Source organism: Opisthocomus hoazin, chromosome 15 (genome assembly GCF_030867145.1).
Source record: "Opisthocomus hoazin isolate bOpiHoa1 chromosome 15, bOpiHoa1.hap1, whole genome shotgun sequence".
Lineage (NCBI taxonomy): Eukaryota > Metazoa > Chordata > Aves > Opisthocomiformes > Opisthocomidae > Opisthocomus > Opisthocomus hoazin.
Window position 1 is genome coordinate 24,772,335 of NC_134428.1, and position 17,953 is coordinate 24,790,287.

At 41.6% G+C, this 17,953-nt stretch overlaps 1 protein-coding gene across 1 annotated transcript; it reads right to left on the bottom strand.

The window, feature by feature from the left end:
• Positions 1-209: 209 nt before the first annotated feature.
• Positions 210-17,902, bottom strand: MEIOB (meiosis specific with OB-fold). The gene is made up of 15 exons (XM_009935976.2): positions 15,091-17,902; positions 14,378-14,567; positions 13,111-13,202; positions 9,947-10,004; positions 8,243-8,374; positions 7,427-7,499; positions 6,353-6,548; positions 5,768-5,868; positions 3,995-4,047; positions 3,816-3,911; positions 3,422-3,523; positions 2,752-2,905; positions 2,195-2,378; positions 1,605-1,691; positions 210-688 (listed from the first exon to the last, which is right to left on the bottom strand). Exons 3-15 carry the CDS (start codon positions 13,177-13,179, stop codon positions 563-565), a joined length of 1,431 nt encoding a protein of 476 aa, XP_009934278.2. The 5' UTR covers positions 13,180-13,202; positions 14,378-14,567; positions 15,091-17,902; the 3' UTR covers positions 210-562.
• Positions 17,903-17,953: the final 51 nt, after the last annotated feature.

Genomic DNA, 17,953 nt, shown 5'->3' on the forward strand with positions numbered 1-17,953 from the left:
GTGGAGTCCTTTCTTCTCTGCCCCTTACAGTCTTAGCCTGACTGGCTGGTTGTCAGAGGTCCCTGGTAATTGATTACTCCGTTCTAATTAGACTTCGTTTGCCCTAAAGAAAAGCAGCCTTGCAAACATCAGGGCTGTGTCCATGCAGGAAGTTCCATGTTGGAGTGACCAACGTAAACCACAAACCCAGACAGTGTTTTGAAGTGGGTCTTTATTTTTTGAACTAACACGAAAGTAGCAAGGCAGTTAAAAACACAAAGCTCAACAGATCTGTCCTGTACTATTTGTTATTTCCGATTTTTAAAAATGTATTCTAAACCAAGTGAGGAAAGACTCCATTCCCTTTGCAAGGCGGGTAGAACTAACTTTTCTTAAGCTGAGGCCCTAGTACACTTTTTAAAGTACAATCACCTGGAAAAGATCCACACAGAAGCCCACTTACAGGGCTTGGTAATGCATATTCCTTCTTTACCATCAGAACATGCTCAGCAAAATATGACAACATTCTACCTCTAACAACACAGTGACAAAACAGTCTTTTTCCTAGCTGTTATCAAGCCGTTTAGAGCAACCTCTTATTTGCAATCTCTTTTCCCCACAAGCTCTGACTGGCCTCTACAGGGTCTGCCAGTCTGCATGAAAGAAGACTCACTTTCAGTCCGGTTCTCCGGCTGGGTGACAAAGCAGCCTGTGAAAACAGAATCACAGAATATAGAAATAATTAATGGTCTTTGGTTTTACTGGTGTATAGCACTTGGAAATACATTATTTTCAAATATCACACAGCATATTTAATTGAAAAATTTGGTTATACATATTTTACATTACTCTGTACATGAGTACACACGTTTTATGCTATATACCTGCCACTACTGAATAAAACACTGTAATTTTTTTCCTGGAAATAGAGGCAGAGGGTGGGAGAGATGGGAGAGTAAGAAAGGTTTTGCTAGGAAGGGCAAAAAATGATTAAAAAACGGAGTCAGTTTAGAGTTGTGCTAGAACGGGCAGTTCTATGAAAAAGGAATCCAGTCGGTATACAGCATGCAATCAAAAAAGTAAAGGATACTGCAAATCATAGCAGATCTTTTAACAATTGCTCCAGGCGTGTGAATCTAATACTGTTGTTACTTTAAGGAGAATTGCAGATTTTAGCCATACCTAATCACATTATTTCCAAAAATACAGGTAGCTGAGAAATACACCTGGGTAACCCCATACAATCTGTTACACGTGTCGGCTGCGCCTTATTCTTGCAAACGGGTACCATTAACTTTATTCATTACAAGCCTACAGCCACAGAAGTCAGTGACCAAATCACGTATACACGCTTTGGAAATACCAGCCCCTTAATCAGCGTGGGCTGAGAGCAGTTTGTGCCTTCCATAGTTTGCCCGAAAGAGGCCTGCATGTATCTGATCCTGCAGGGACATCCCCTAGTGCTGAAATTATGACAAAGACTCTTTACTTGGAATATTCAGAGGATGTACAAAAATTAACTCTTATTTTTGAAAGTTCAGCAGATTTGACATGGAATTTTTCATTATTAAATATACTACTGAAGGAGAAACAGCCACTGCTTTAAATTAACATTAAATACTAACTTTAACATAAATCTTGCTTCGTTCCAGAAGAAGTTGCCATTTCAATGCAGTCGTCTTGTCGTCTGTTAGAGCGAGGAACTCAGGGACCTATTAGTAACAGGACATCACAGAACACTTCTTCAGCATATAGTTACAGCATCTCCACAACAAAATGTTGATGAAAAGAGCATCTTACGCATTTTTATGCATTTCTAAGCTGTATTTTTCTATTTTAATGTAGTGTTTGGTGTGATACATGTACTAAGACAGATTAATCAGAATAAATTGCAGGGTGTTTGAGAATGAAAGTTAGGGAGTTCCAACCATGTTCTCAGAAAAGTGTGAATTAATTAAGATAAAGCAGTATTCTGAATAGAGTATTCACTCTTAATTGGACATGTTTCTTCTTCTTAGCAGCTACTGACTTCTAACTTTTGACTTCTTAAAAAGCCGTGTGTGTGTAGATATATCCATATGCACGGGTGGGTTTTTTACCCGGTATACACACACACACACACTTATATACAAAGAACATTTACATATATTTGTACTTTGCATCAGGCTTCACAGCTGAGATCAAAAGAAGAACAACCTAACTCATTTCCACTTACTGTGCAGCCTAATGTTTCCTCAGCTACACAGTCAGAGAGGTAACAAGAATAAAGAGTGCCGGTGTGATCCGTCAGGTCGACGAGTATGTCAAAGCTTGCAAAAGTTGACTTTGAACCCGGAGAGATGTCACTGCAGAAAGTGCATGTGTTTGACATTTCGTTCACGATAAAACGGCATATTGAACTGAAAAATAAGAAGATAGTTAATGCATATATGTAATTCCTCCGTGTCTGAAAATGTTTTCTAGACCGAGATTTCCCGAGAGACTCTTTCCCTTTAAAAGTAATTTCGCCTTCTACACTCTTAAGTCTGTCTGAGACAAAATGGCCTCTTTCTTCCTCTCTGCTCTAGGACCAGAAAGAGGAAGTCCCTCATAAAGCCTGCTCCTCTTCCTTGCTTCTTCTGGAAGTCTACACAACGGGAATTCACATGGCGTCCTCCAGAGGAGTTTTATTTCTTGACCAGAACTAGACTAAAATATTGTTCTATCTAATTTGGGTCAGGGGAAGAAGGATAAGCACTTTTAAATACAAATTTAAAACATGCAGTTGCTTACCATCTGTTGCGAATAACTTTAGATGCATTATCATCAATGTCCAGTGTAGAAATGTAGCCATAAATAATGCCATAGACTGGTTCAAGTTTTGCATCATTCTGTAAAGCTTTTTCTTTCAGCTGTTCCACAGTATAAACATCAACTATAGTCTCCACTAGAAGTTTAAAAGACATGTTAAGTGTGTCTGGGAAAGACAACACAGAAGAGCAACAACAAAAATGGATCTTAGGGCAATAAAAAGGAGAGGATTTGATCTAAAGCACCAGCAAAGACCCACACACCTTTTTTTTTTTTAAGGCGGCTTATCATTCGGAGACAAAATATAAAACAAAAGGGGAGTCAAATCAGGAAAATATCTAATATTTAAGCTTTGTATCCCCCCAAAGGAGTTTTTGACAAAAACTTTCCCTCTCTATTTTTTTTACTTATTCAAGACAGAAGGAACGTGCCAGGCAGACTGCAAGTTGGTATGGTCACCAACCCTGAAGACACGTAACTGATATTATAAGAGATAGCACCAGAAACAACAGTCCAAACTTGAAATATTCAGCCACACTATACCTTAGTTTTGTTTCTATGAACATGCAGAACAAGAACTTGAAATTTCAACTGCACAGTGAACGTACACTATATAGTTAAATAAAATCAAAGTGTTCGGATCCATGCTTACAGTTAATGGATTCTTTTGACTGCTCCTCCATTTTATCAAGCAGAACTCCTGACTGTGCAGTCTCTTTTATGAAGCTGAAGAGAACATTTGCTTCTGCTGTTTCTTGAAAATGTATTTTTTAAAGTTATTAATATATGTAACATGTAAAAAACCCAGCATAATTATATTTTACAACTTTTTATTCTGGTAACACCAACATGTTGTCTCTTGGAATTAGCAAAAGGAGAGAGAGGTAAGGGTGGAAGGCAAAAGCATTGGTCACCACGTAACAGACAAGAAGCAGGGAGCTTTCCAAGGCAAGCGGGCAGAAGAAATCAGACCTCCAAGAGATTCGTTTGTGCATTCTACTCTCCAATGACTACTAATACCAAAGCAAGACTTCAACAGCTCTTACCTGGATTAGTTGTAATGATGGTTTTTGATATCACAGTTGCAGTCATACAGTTCCTAAATTTGTCAAAATTTATTCTCACATCTGATGCAAATATTACTGTGCACAAAAAGAACCCTGTTACTGTAGAAGAAGTGTCATGTTAAGCACTACAATAAAAACATAAAAACCAGATATTATACCTGTTTCTCGTGGGATCCAACTCTGTGCAAGCTGGATAGATTCGTTATCCCAACTAAATTAAAGACAGTTAACGTGTCAAAACTTTTTTGAAACAGCACTCAAAGTGTTTAGTACTAAACTACTAAATAATGTAGTTATAATTAAATTAGCTGAAGAGGAATCAACTCCTTTGTTACATGCACATGCAAATGAAATGCCATGTATAGCCACAGGCATCTAGTCTGCAGCCAGCCAGGATGCTTTATGTATGGTCTAATACAGTCCCTACTTTATGCCATGCCAAACAGGATAAAATAAAGGGCTATTAGATTGTTCGACATGATTAAACGCAGAGTATACCTGGAAAAATACTGTGTGTATTTCAGAGCTTCGAGAAAAGTAATTTGTAACTAAAGGAAATCACAGTTAAAACAACTGCTTATCAGCTGAGCCTTTTCTGTGGGAACAAGCTGATTGCTCACATCCCTAGGCCAGCCGTTCAGCTGGCCTGCCAACACTGGAATCCTGGTGACTGCGGATGATGAGACCAGAGTGAGGTCAGTGGTATCCCTCAAAAACGATAATTTGATGGCTAAGTCACTTGATAAAATCTCATTCAGTTCCTCGTAAGTTTGGATGGCAAGAGTGCTGCCAAAGCACCGTTTTGTTCTGGTGGGTTTTTTCTTGATCTCTGGAAAAACGATTTAAGATATTTACTTGTTATATTTACCTCCTCGCTGGTGGGCTCTGAAATAACTTCGCTACAGCGCTATTGCTCAAGGATTTCCTGAATCCTTGCCTCTACCTACGGCTCCACGAAAGCACAAAAAGCGCCGTTTCAGGTAACCCCAGCACCACCACCTGGTCTCTGCTTCTGAGGACCCCCTCAAGCTTCCAGCTCTGTGTCACTACAGACCAGCGCTGAAAGAAGACTGTCAGAGCTGCTGCTGCAGATCAACATTGGTGGCAGCTCAAGGGCTAGGAAACTTCACACCGTAAATGTTTATTAGTGTTCGTCTGTATCTGTTAACTGTGTTAAACATTACACTGCATGATAATACAGTTTGTAACCCAGACACAAAGTGCAATGCTATCTTGCTGCTTCTATCTAGGGAACAAAGGTCATTTCAACCAAGGGGCAGCACACCCAGTGCAAACGAACACCCACAGACCCTTGCACGTAGATAAGCCGGGCGTTTATTGAACAACTATGGGCAAAATGCAAGTGTTACTGTGTAAGCAACTCACTGCTTACACGCAGAAGTGGTGTGGACGTAGTCATGTTTGTAAATGGGATACAGTTTGAAAATATGGCCACAGTACTACTGAGATGTTTCTGTGCTATTTTAAACATTTAAAAACTGCTTCAACCTATTGCCATTCCACTTGTTAATTCTGTTTGGCTTTACAAATGAAGCATGCTCCTCTTTCCCCCCACTTAGTTTGTGGAAGAAAGGTACTGCCTTGGAGCTGTTTTTAAATGCCATTTCCTTGATTAGTTCAAATTTCCACATTGAAAAAATCAAACTATTTGGAACTAAGCTTCATTTTGCCATTCGTGAGCTAGCAGTCTGTCAGCAAGTCACAAAACTAGCCAACATATGTAAGGTTGCTCTAATGAATCTCTTTTTTAAGCCTCTGTTCAGTGTAAACTGCTGCCTTGTCACAGTTGCCACCCAAATAACAATACATTTAGATTAAAAGACAGTGTTATAACAGTATGTATTATAGTTAATTTCTTTACCTACTCTTGCATTAATTTCTGTATTTTAGTGAATTAAAAAATATTTTACCATACTATTGGAAAAGACATCTCTGTTTCATCATACAGCTTTACTTCACACCTCTGACCTTTTCTTTTGTCTGAAGTCATGAAATATTTTGGCTCCCCAACCTTGAAGAAGAAAGAGAAGCAGTCACTTTTACTCTGCTGTTTAGGAGAATAAAAGTGATAACCTAGAAAACAGAACAGTTCAAAAAGGGGGGGAAAACCATGTACGCTCTTAAAAGAAATCCTATACACCACTAGAAGCTTAACAACAGTAATATGACTTCAAGATAAAGGGGCACATTTTATCTTATAATAATTTCCAGTTTACATATTTGCAAGTTATCTGCTGCTTGCACAAGCATGATTTCAAAAAGGCAACTGACTTAGGTTATTTCCATTCCCTTGATTTCCCCCCTCATGTTGGTGAAAAATCTGAAGTAGCTCGTGTAGTGGTTGTAACTCAGCTGAAGTGACTGCCAACCTAGGTGAACAAAGCCCAGTGATTCCTGTCCACTATGAGTCCCAAAATCTGCATTCACACTTGAGTCAGTCAAGTTACCCATGGTACAGTACAAAAACACTTCTCTTTTGTGGCTCCTTAACTTACTGACATTACGGCTGCAAGGACATTAAGGATTCTTCCATCGAGGCTTTGCCCATTTGCAGTGATATCACCCAGTGAATAATAATCCTGAGGGTCCTTGACAGGCAGATGCAACAGAGAGAGTAGTTTGGTGTCCATTTCATAGCATGAAGATGTTTTCACCACAGAATGATTTTCACTGAGCAATAATTTGTAGCAACTGGATAGTATGCACAAAACAAATCACATCGATCAGCATTGCACTCACAAATATATTAACAGTGTAAAATGTTAATTCAATTCACACGAGAAAAGAACTACTGATTTATTCCTCTATTATTTTCCATCAAGGTATGGGAAAGTTTGAATTAATTTGTTCTAAAATTGTCTTTAAAATTATGTACTTGACTGATGGAAGACTTATTACAGTGTACTTTATACTTATTTAGAGTTGAAATGCTAGCAATGTACAACACATATTTGTCAATCTTTCAGCCCTTATCAATCACTAAAAATAAAATGAACTCTGAAATGTCTGTAATCCAGGTAATTGAGAGGTTTTGGCATCGTGACATAAGAAGACGGCACTACAGTCAGACTGGATTTGGTAAGGTGCAAAAGTAGCAGCCCAGTGACCTCAGTAATATTTATAATGCATTGTTAGCCAGTGAAAATAAGATATATTCAATATATTCTGGATAAATATATTTCGCAAACGCTTCTGAAATCTATAGATTTAGAGCTCTTTTCCTCAGTGTAGCTTCTACCTAACATTTGTTCTTTTACTTCTTTACGTCTAGCCAGAATGTAAGTAGTGAGTGTAACTACTACAGCTACACATCTGCTACATAGCTGAAGATGATCAGTAAGCCAGAACATAGAACTTCTAAGTTGCCAATTTAATGTGCATATATGCAATATTTTTGTGACCGTCATATGATTAAAAATATTACAGCATGACCAGTTAGGAAACAAACCCTAATTAAAGAACAGGTGTAGTAGTTTTGCAGCAGATGCTGCTGCAATCGGCTGTAAAGGAAAGCAAGTAGTGGCTTTGATCTTTCTGGAGAGAACTACCAGTCTATGTTTTCGATTTACCTAGGAGTTACAGGGTTGAATTTTTCTTCCCTTTCTGCTTCCTTTGACTGAACTAAAGGATTTTCAATTGTAACTAAAATAAAACATTGATAAGTAATGTTAGAAAACTGAATATACATCAATATAAAGAGAAATGGCTTTTTAAAATGGTTGCTTTCAAGGTTGGTATGGTATGTGCAGTAACTACTGCTTTAATGTTTTCATACTGAAAACTGTATCAGTCCACACAGCTCACACCACTGCCAAAGTCCCACAGGAGTCTTCAGAACATTACTGGAAACAAAATGACACCGAGTTCTTGTGCGTATACTCTTCACAGTCACACATTTTAGCCAAACACTCTGATCTAGCAACCGTGGGCAGCAAAGTCTTTCTATTAACGTAGCAAGATAAAAGCACATACCATAAATAAATACAAGATTTTTGTTGTGTTGTTATGAGCAATCGTCGTCATATCTATAAATAAATGAAGACAAATACCAAACTACTCTGCAGAGCTCATTTTTCGTAATTTATAAGAACTGAATATAATGTAAGAATGTAGATCGATTTCCTACGGATAAGTTCTGGGTGGCTGCATTCAGTGGATTTGTGTCTAGTCTTTTTGTTGACATATTTACTGGTTTTGAATTTAAATCCTTGAAATCTTGCTCCTTTCCTCTTTATACTTAACATAACTGAACAATTTGTTTCCAATTAGACTGTTTTCTGGATTCCTCAGAGAAAAATATAGCAAAACCACAAACACACAACACTGATTTACTGGAAAAAAACCACATTTGAACGGAAACATGTTAAGAAGAAACTCCAACTTACCACAGTCACCAACTCGAAAGCTTTCTGAAAGTGATCTGATATACTCTTCTCTGCCCCAAGAACTTACATTGATAAAGTAAGTCGGTGAATCACGGATAGTAAAACCGAAGGTGTATCTTTCGGACCCAATGTCTGCAAAAATCAACAGCACAGTTACAGTTCATTAGCACAGCTCGCTTTCAATCTGGAATATGTGTATAAAAACTATTATTCCGAGGCTTTCCTAGATTTTGTCACTGATCTGCTACCCGCAGCCTGGCGAGTACCACTAGAGCCCAGTAGCCCGCCCGGTGAACATCCCCAGTGCGGGGGGATGCTGCAGCTCACGCTGCGGCTGCACCGGTTCCACCTCACTCACCCACCCACCCACCGCCCTCAACTTGGGGCTGCACTGTGTAAACTTACAGATCTAATGCACGAGAAATAAAAGAACTGTACGATGCTACATTCAAAGCATGGACAAACACAAACAGGGATAGCGCATGAAGCAACGCTAGGAAGGAGCGTACACGCCAGCCCAAATTTTGTAGTGGGTAGGCTGTCTTTAGACAGCTGTGCTCACATACCAGAGCCCTGCGATGACATACAAGGCTGCAGATCACGGACAGTGTCCCTGTCCAGATGGTACCAAGGGGTTTAACTGAATAAAGCAAAGTGTTTCTAGCTCTATGGAAAGTTCATGGTCAAGAGGGTACCAGTCTAGGAAACACTGCACTCCCTTTTCTCTTTCAGCTAATTAACAAAGCTTTCCATGGATCATACAGCATTATGCAATCCATTATTTTTAAATTATCAATGAAAACTGTCTAGAGATCCGCATAGAGTAAGCATAATCTGAGTGTGGTTCCATGGAGGCAGGAATACGTACACCACGTTCTCAGACTGTGTAGAATTGTTTCTGGTGACGACGATGACTTCCTTCTGAAACTCACCGCTAGAGCAGCTCAGCGCGGTGACAATGCCAACAGAATAGCTGAGCGCTTCACACAGAGCTGGAAAGGCTCTCTGGGACTGGAGATGCTTCCCAACAGTGTCGGTATCAAACCCAAGCTGTAGAGATGCCGTTTCAATCTCCAGCTAATGCTCTATTATCAGTGTATTATTCCCATTTTTTCTTTAGAAGCATATGATAAGATGAAGCTGGCGCTTCAGGCATTGGACCAGGCTGCACAAGGAGGTCGCAGAGTCCCCATCCCTGGAGGGGTTCAAAAAATGTGTAGGTGTGCCACTTCAGGACATGGTTTAGCAGGTGTGGGGGTGTTGGGGTGACGGTTGGACCTGATGATCTTAGAGGTCTTTTCCAGCCTATGACTCTATGATTCTACTCAGACCAGAAATTACTTGTTTCACTCCTCAAGACATCTCCTCAACATTTCTGTTTTAAGAAAGAGTGAATATGAAGGGACCAGATCAATTCCAGCAGCATTTATATAATAGTGGGTTCATACCATTACCATTTCCTTCAGACCCTGAAACGCTTCCATGACGGAGTTTTTCCAAACCAGTTCTAATTGATAAGGTTTAGCCAAACTAATGCTGCTCTTGCATCTTGGTTCTCAAACATACACAATTTTTTTTGCGCTTTTTTATGCTATATATTTTACACTAAGAAGTCTGTTTATCATTTAGATATTGATTTCAGCCATCTATGCCAAATTATACTGTATAAGAAAAGTAAGTAAAAACAGGTAAAAGGGACTGTACTTTTTCTGTCTGGAAAGCCTCTGACATCTGTTTTCCCAATAACCACACCGATTACGTTCTAAAAAAAAAAAGATTATAGAATAGAAGTATTAAACACAGATGTATATGATGAATTAGATTTCATGGACTTCTACTCTACTGATGATAATAAACATACTTCTGACTGGTAATCATTTAAATCTATTTATTCCATGGTACCATATGAACTAAAGACTAAAACATAAACATGCAATTTTACTTTAAGAAAAAGTGACTAATAAAAATATTAAAAGAAATACATCTGTTTCTGTTTGTAAAGACAATGGGAGGACAAAAGTTCACCCCAAGCATTCCCAATTTTGGCTGTTCTACAGCATTCTCTCCTCAGGTAGGCAGTAATGTTGGTGTTTCACGCTTTCTGCACAGGTCTCAGATCTCCTTAAATGCACCACGAGAAGTCTGGCCAGGATTCACTTTACAGTTAAGCGTCCCAGGTTTCCCCTGCTGTCAGCACCGAGATGCACACGTGTACATCCACAGGGAGGGTCATTTGTCTCATCATCGTCTAAGCAACATAAATTTCTACAGGTGCCTCTTTCTTGCTGTCTGCCTCTCAACCAGCCACAAAGGAAGCTTAGGCAATGAAATTTTTTGATGATTCAAAACAAAATCAATCCTATTCTGCTTTGCCAAACCTCTGTTTATTAGGCAAAACACCCCAGTCTCAACTGTCAAATAAAACTACTAGGAGCAAACACACACAGAAGATATATAAAATACATATATTAATAATGCATAGCTGTGTGACTTTTGTTGTTAAAAAAGGGTCCTCCTCAGTGTGAGAGACGGATATTGCAGTGCTAGTTTGGGATTTAAGAGGTAAGCAATGAAAGCTGGTGTGGTAACAAAAACTGGAAGGAGAGATCGCTTTGCAATACCACAAGGGTCCTTCAAAACAGGAAGCGGGCCACGTCTCGTCCCCTTTGCCCATGCACTTCACTTTCCCATTCCGGCCGGGAACCCCAGCAGGCAGCTGGCGAGGGGCAGTGCAACGGTTTAGTGACCCACGCAGGCTGCATTTTGCAGCTACTCACAAAGCAATGCAACCTGGCTGACCTCACTGGAGCAATGCTGACACATGCTCTGAAATGAGGTCTGTGCCTTTGCATCACTAGATGGAGCAAGGCAACTGTCTTATCCTACAGCGATGGCCGCAAACTCATGCAGAGGAGGTGTGTGTACAGCAGGGTAACATCCTAGTCCTTACAATCTTTCTGACAGAGTATTTTCTATCTGTCCACAACATGTACTGCTTTAGATTAGGGTTTTATTTTACTATTTTTTGTTTTGTTTCTTAGAAAAAAACAAAACCCCAATTCAATTAACTCAGAGTGCAACATACCCTGTATCTCACCACCAGTCATAATAACTGACATTTAGGATGACTCTTCGCATGAATTACGCTGGTGTAAATGCACAGTTTCCAAAACAGAGCTCCCCTGTCCCTGCTCCGGGTGCGTTCACCTCTCCTGCGTTAGCACTGAGCCTGCACAGCAAGCTGGCAGAAGGAAGTGATCTGGCTGGAAACTATTTTGTGGGGGGAGCAAGGGGAGAAAGAGGGGAGAAACACTTCCAGAGATCATTTCCTCGATCAGCCTGTTGTGCAACTGCACAAGCACCGGTTTCACCAAGAGAGGAGGAGCGGAACATGCCTGCCACAGGGAAGTGGGCCATGCTGCCTTTTTTGGCAGAGCATTGCTTCAGGCTGCTCAACCGAATCGTGAGACCACAGCATTAACACATTGCAAGTTGCTTAGACTTTGGTCTATTTTACTTTTAAAAAATAAACTACAAAGTAAACAAATAGGACTTTGTATGGGGTGTGCTCAGCTGCTCTAAAGTCCTAAACACATACTGATCGTTCTAGCATGAGATACTAGTGAATCGCTTTTTCATAAAAATACTTTCTTTACTATATGTTGCTAATTGCAGTACTGAAGATTAGTTTTATCTGTAAAATAAAAGCTTTTAACAGAGTTAGTGGGTCACTCTATTTGGGAGTAACTGTGAATGACAGATTAAATTAGCTTTGCTGGAGTCCGGGAGTTTATAAAAAGTTGGAAAGAATATACAGTACCACTGTGAGGGCATATAAAACTCCCTCTCCTCGTTCACTGCTTTTCTGTGATTTCTTTTTCATTTGTTTAAAATAAATGAGGAAAAGGGGACTAAATTGTCCCCCTCTCCAATAAAAAGCTGTGGGAACAGGAAAACTCCTTGTTGGGAAACAAGGGTGGGAAACACTGCAACAGGGAATCACGTAGCCTTCTCCCTCCCAAGTTAAAACACAATCTTGGAGAGCAAAGAATGAAGAACTGTGCCCCCCCCCCCCCCTATTTTTATTCAACCGTTTAAAACCCAAACGTGGAAAATACTGAATTTTACAGCACATTCCCCTGTTCAGCTCTTACTCCAGTGATGATGGTCCTCACTCATATCAGGACAACAGCAGCAAAAAAATTTCATGCTCAAACATCCGTATCAATCTGCCGACTACAGAGCTTTGCTGTGCATGAAGTTTACTTCTTGGTTCACCCTACTCTCCTGCACTCCCACAAGCAAAATTCTTTGCTCCTCATAAACTGACAACCTGCTTTTTGTTCTAAAGAAAGAGAAACAATCCTATCTGACATGTAATTGTGAGATTTTTATCCAGTTAAAACACCCTACCATTCAACGAGGATTTTGTTTGAGTGATTCAGGGCTATGTTATTTAGCTCAGAGGGATTGGGCACACAAGGAAAGACTGCAGGATCGGGCCTTATGTTCACAGGTTGTGATGAAAGACTATTGTAGGTTACAGATGCATTGTGGCTACATAATGCTGACTCTGTACATTTAATTCAGCATCCATTTAAAACACTACAAAGAAGCCTCTGATACTTGCAGGCACTGAATTGTCCAGTCAGTATCTACAGTTGTGGTATCCACACACTATGGACAACAGCAGCATCAATTTTCGTTTTGCTGGTTTATACACAAAGAAGGTAAGGTACTTTATATCTAACAATTATACTAATGCTATTAGTATCTAAATACACGTCAATTACATAATTTTGCAGTAATATAATACAGTCCTATACAATTTCATTTGAGAACAAAAGTACTATGTCTGTAAGACTTACAGGACGAGCAAGATTTGGATGGAGATCTGAAAGCGCAACAAAGTCCCGTGTTGAACTAGAATAAGCCATTCTTCATCTGTAACTTGAGAAAACTAATTTAGATGTTTTAAAAAACCTAAACAAATCACTTAAAACTATTCATAGTGAGAATAAGAAGTTATTTTTTAACACAATGTTTTGACCTAGATAGCATCTGTTTTCAATAAGAAGCATTTCAAGCCATCTGAAGTAATCAATTCTTTATTGTTTGTGTTTGGCAATGTAAGTTATGAATTTTACTATAACCGCTCCACCTGTGCTTCTCAAATAAAGGTCTGTAATTTTTATTTATTTATTTATTCAGCATTAAATGACTGCATTAGCACCAGCCTCTGAAAAATATTTACCCTCCTTCTCCTGCCTGGGAAGTCCAACTGAATTTAATGAGGCAGTTCATATATAAAAGGCCATTTACATGAGAGGAAAGAAAAGTGTTGGGCTGCAAACTGCCTTAACTGAGGTTTTGGACTTAATATTAAACTACTTTAAAATGCGAGTTCATTCCTTCCTCAAGGTAGAAGAGTTTTGAGTTTATTAAAACAACATTTTTAAAAACCAGTTATTTTCAGGCTGGCAACACAGCGGTAGTGCCCGTTCCTGTGAGCTGCTGCGCGCTCAGGTCCCCTCTGTTGATGCCAAAGTCGGGCCATGGACACTTTGTTAGCCCAGCTGAATACCTCTTATTAGTTCAGGGGTACCCTCAGAGACAGTATTTATATTTAGCTAATAGTTGTCAGATTGTTTTTTTTGTTTTTTTTTTTTGTAAAAGGGACCATCAAGTTGTCCGAATCTTAATAACCTTTAATAGGAGAGAACTCCTGACATTTTTCAGGGGACGCCTGTTCAAACTGTATAACCAAAGTCCTGAATGGCTCTCGCAGTCTCTATACCTGGCACCTCCTGTGAGGATTGTTAGCCAGTTCTTTGGGCATCAGTATAATGATCGAGTAGGAAAGAAATAGACAGTCTACAGGTTCAAAAAAAAGTAAGCCGTTATCTGAGAACGAAGCGATTTCTCTAAAAAAGCATTTCAAACTCAACCCTCACAGGAAGATATCCCAAATTTGCCTCGCAAAAGCTACTGAACAACGGGACCCTCAAACCTATTCCCATCCCAACACGTGGAAAAATTCACATTCCCTTGCGTAGCAAAGTCACCTCAGCTGCCCCTCCAAGGCATGTTAATATTCTTGCCTCAAAAGCAGTTAAATATTGGTAAAGAACATACCTCGCAGCACAGCTGGATGGGGTTGAAGGCGGCAGCGCTGGGACCCGCGTGCCTGAGGAGGAGCGGGGCGATGCAGGTTGCTGAGGCCGCAGGCCCTGGCAGGGCGATGCCCGGCGCTCTCCCCTCAGAGCCGGGGCCGGGCTCGGCTCAGGGAGCTTCCTCTCACCTCCAGCCCGGACCAGACCTGCTCCTGGGAGACAGGACAAGATGGAAACCACAGTTAATAAAGGGATGAAGCCTTTGGCACCACCAGCCCCATCCCAAGCTGGTGCCTGGCACCAGACAGCTTGCACCCTCAAAGCACTGCAAAGAGATTTTTCTTGTGTGAGCCCATCATCATCCTCACTCCTTTCCCTGCCCCAGCAACACACAGCGGCCGTCCCACACGGGCAGGGACGGCGTCAGCCTGGGGCTGGGCAGGCAGGAGCCCTTACCGCAGCTCCGCTGACCACCAAGGGGCTGCAGGGGATGCACAGAGCAGCTGGGACGGGAAGGAGCGCCCTGAGGTGCTCAGGACGGGGAGACAAAATGGCGGCGAGCGCCGTGGGCGGGAAAAGGACTTGGTGCCCTCTCGCCGGGTGCAGCCTCCCTTCAGGGGTGCGAGGGCAGCCATGGCCCCACAGAGCGGGTACCGGCCACGGCGCCGGGGCTCAGATGTGAGCTGCCAGAAAATAATAACGCCAGAAATTCAGCGTCCTGAGGCTTACACGTACCTGAGGAAGGGTGCTCAGCCCAGGGCACAGCACCATCAGCTGGGCTTCAGGCAGCGAGCTCCGCGTCGGCTCCGGAGCTCGGAGCTTGGGTTGCGCTTCTTGCCGGTCCTCCGATCGGTGGTTTCCCAGGCAGGACGCCAGTCTGAACCCCCCGACTGCACCTTTCGCTGGCTGTTCTAACCAGATTTCTCTGTTTCCTCACAGTGCTCCTCCACAGCAGGCCCTGGGAGATTTTTTTTCCTAAACAAAAGCCCTCAGCAGGATCGCTAGCGGGCCCCTGGGCCTAACGAAGCTGACGAGGCGCCAGCCCAGGAGTCTAAAGTCAGGCTTATTCTGCTACAATTATAAACGCACGACACACCAGCAAGACAAAGCAAATTTCAGAAGGCTTTGGAGGAACCATTCCCTAGCTTTTTTTTTTTTTCCTGATAGCTCTAAGAAAAAAAATATTGCAGCTTGTATTTTATAAATGAATTAAAATTTATGTTTTAAGATATTATTTGTATTGATCTGTGCACAGCACTCTTGGGTTCTCAGGCCCTGCAGAAGACTGCAGTGAGCCGTTTTTTCTATTTATATTGTATATAAAATTATTTTTTATAAAATCGATACTCTTCACTTCTGTATCATAAAAAATTTTATTCCTGATGAGTAATTTTATGACCCCAAGGTCATGGCTGGTGAAGTTTTTAGTGTAGCCTGACAAATTCTCCACGTTGACTCTGTATTACAGGACCTTTCATTTCTTCCATTAAACGGCTGAAAATGGATACCACCTGTGCTCTCATATTTATTGTGTCACGAAAGTCCACGATAATTACACCGTGCTGATGACAAATGGCATGCCAGAGAACTGACAGCCTGGGTGGGTTTTTTTTTAGGTCACATTTTATACAGTGTGATCCATGGTTCTGACTTTGTTCCATAGGTTTGAAGTCTCCGGTAACTGAATGAGCTAATTTTTTGTTAGCTCCATTTTAATTATCTCAAGCTAATGAACAAGCAGAAGATAACAAACGTGGCAATGGGATCCCGATCGAATGGGAAGGAGAACTTGTACGCTAGCTGGAAAACGCTGGCAAAGGTACAGGTCTCATTCTCACCACCATGACTGCAAGGTAAACCAGGAAAAAAAATAAAACAAAAACCTGAAATGCGATCTGCAGGGTCTCCACCGCCGCAGAGGGTGATAAAAGCAGGATGACAGCCCACGGGCTTGCAGGTGCTGAGCTTGTCTAGGATCTCAGCAAGGTTTTGGTGGGACATAAGCGCCTGCTGAGATGGAGCCTTGCTGAACGAAGCTGGGATCCTGCGCTGCTGCCCACCGTGGTCACCATTTTGCATAGGTTTTGTCCAGGTTGAGCTGCTTTTCTCCCACAGACACAAAGGGCAGGTGAAACCCGACGCTGCCGGCGTCCCAGGCCCACAAGCTTTGTTTCGTTTCAAAGCCACCAGAACAAGGATGCTGTTGTGCAGCACCCCTCGGCGTCCCTATAGCCTCAGCAGACGTCTAATGATCGGGTGGTTTTGCTTTGTCCCCCTTCTATTTTCTATGGGCCTACATTTTGAAAAAGAGCTGCTTTTTACTTTCTCATGATATCTCCTGCTGGGGAGATGTTATCAGGACCGGCGTGGAGGGATGCACCGATCTGGCCACAGGCACAAAGGCGGTGGATGTGGGACCAGAGTTGTTTCCCTGGAAGATGTGATTAGACGCTGAATTTCCAACTTGCAGATACTGAGACGAGAATCCATTTGACTGACGTACCTGTCTCATAGTGATGCTGTGACTTCTGCCATGCACACGGCAGAGGGTACAACGGGGGACAGCCAGCAGTTTGGACTCCTGTAGGTTACTGTAAATAAACAACATCCTTATTGGGGCTTATAATAAGCAAATGCCTGACCTGAATGTCTCCCGCAAATTTACGATGTCAGCCGATTCTCCAAGTTAGGTATTTTTAATACAAACACTGAAGATAGCCTGCAAAAACAAAAGTTACACAACTTGTACTCAGCTTTACTCAAGCTTTCCTCCTCAGCTGACGTCAAAGCGGTCTCTAAAAGAAATCAGCATCGTTATCTCCCTTTGATAACTGGAAAAACAGAAGTAAGAGAACGACCAGCAGCAGTTTGCTGAGAGCCACGTGCCCCACGAGGACCTGCTCCCCTCTCCAGCACCAGCCCCGGCAGGAGTGCATCAGTGTGGAACCAGCATTTCTCTGATTTAGTGCTTGATCTCTGAAAGGTCTGAGCAATTTTAACCCTCCAGGACTTCAGCAGCACTCAGCTCCCTGGCAGATTCAATCTGTGATTAGCAGAGACTTCCCATACATGGCTGCAAATTGCACGGTCCCTGCTAATTAAGCCTCCATGAATGGATTTATTTAAATTACACTCATTGGCATGATCAGAGAGTGCAAATGCCATTTGGTAATTCACTTAGCAATTTGTTACGTGACGATCAGAACCATTTGCATGCAGGGGAAGCTAGTCCCTGTCCAGCCCTAGCAGGGACATTGCAGAAATCATCTTCAAAAGGATCTCCAAAGCTAGAACAACATAAAAATATTTGCTCTTGGAGTTTTACGCTGCCCACGGTGTTTAATGAGTGGGCTCATTGAATATTTATACATTCCTAGGACAAAAAGAATCTGTAAAATGAAGAGGGCAGACCTGTAATTTTATGCAATTGGCCTGACCGAATGCATTAGAAGCAGCAAATTATTAAAGGTGTTCCCTGCTCAGCGCTTCAGCTGGTACCTGAACTGGCTGCGAATCGGGGGTGCTGATGGGGTAGCGACGGGCTCCCTTCGCAGAAGCCTACAGGTGCTCGGTGCGTCGAGGGATATTTAATCTGAAT

Bases quoted from the DNA above. Each gene is read 5' to 3' on its own strand.
- MEIOB (XM_009935976.2), bottom strand. From the start codon at position 13,179: ATGGCTTATTCTAGTTCAACACGGGACTTTGTTGCGCTTTCAGATCTC. The intron at 8,375-9,946 runs GTACAGTCCCTT...TGATTTTTGCAG, and splicing joins AGGCTTTCCAGACAGAAAAA to ACATTGGGTCCGAAAGATAC. The intron at 3,912-3,994 runs GTATAATATCTG...TTTTGTGCACAG, and splicing joins TTGGATCCCACGAGAAACAG to TAATATTTGCATCAGATGTG.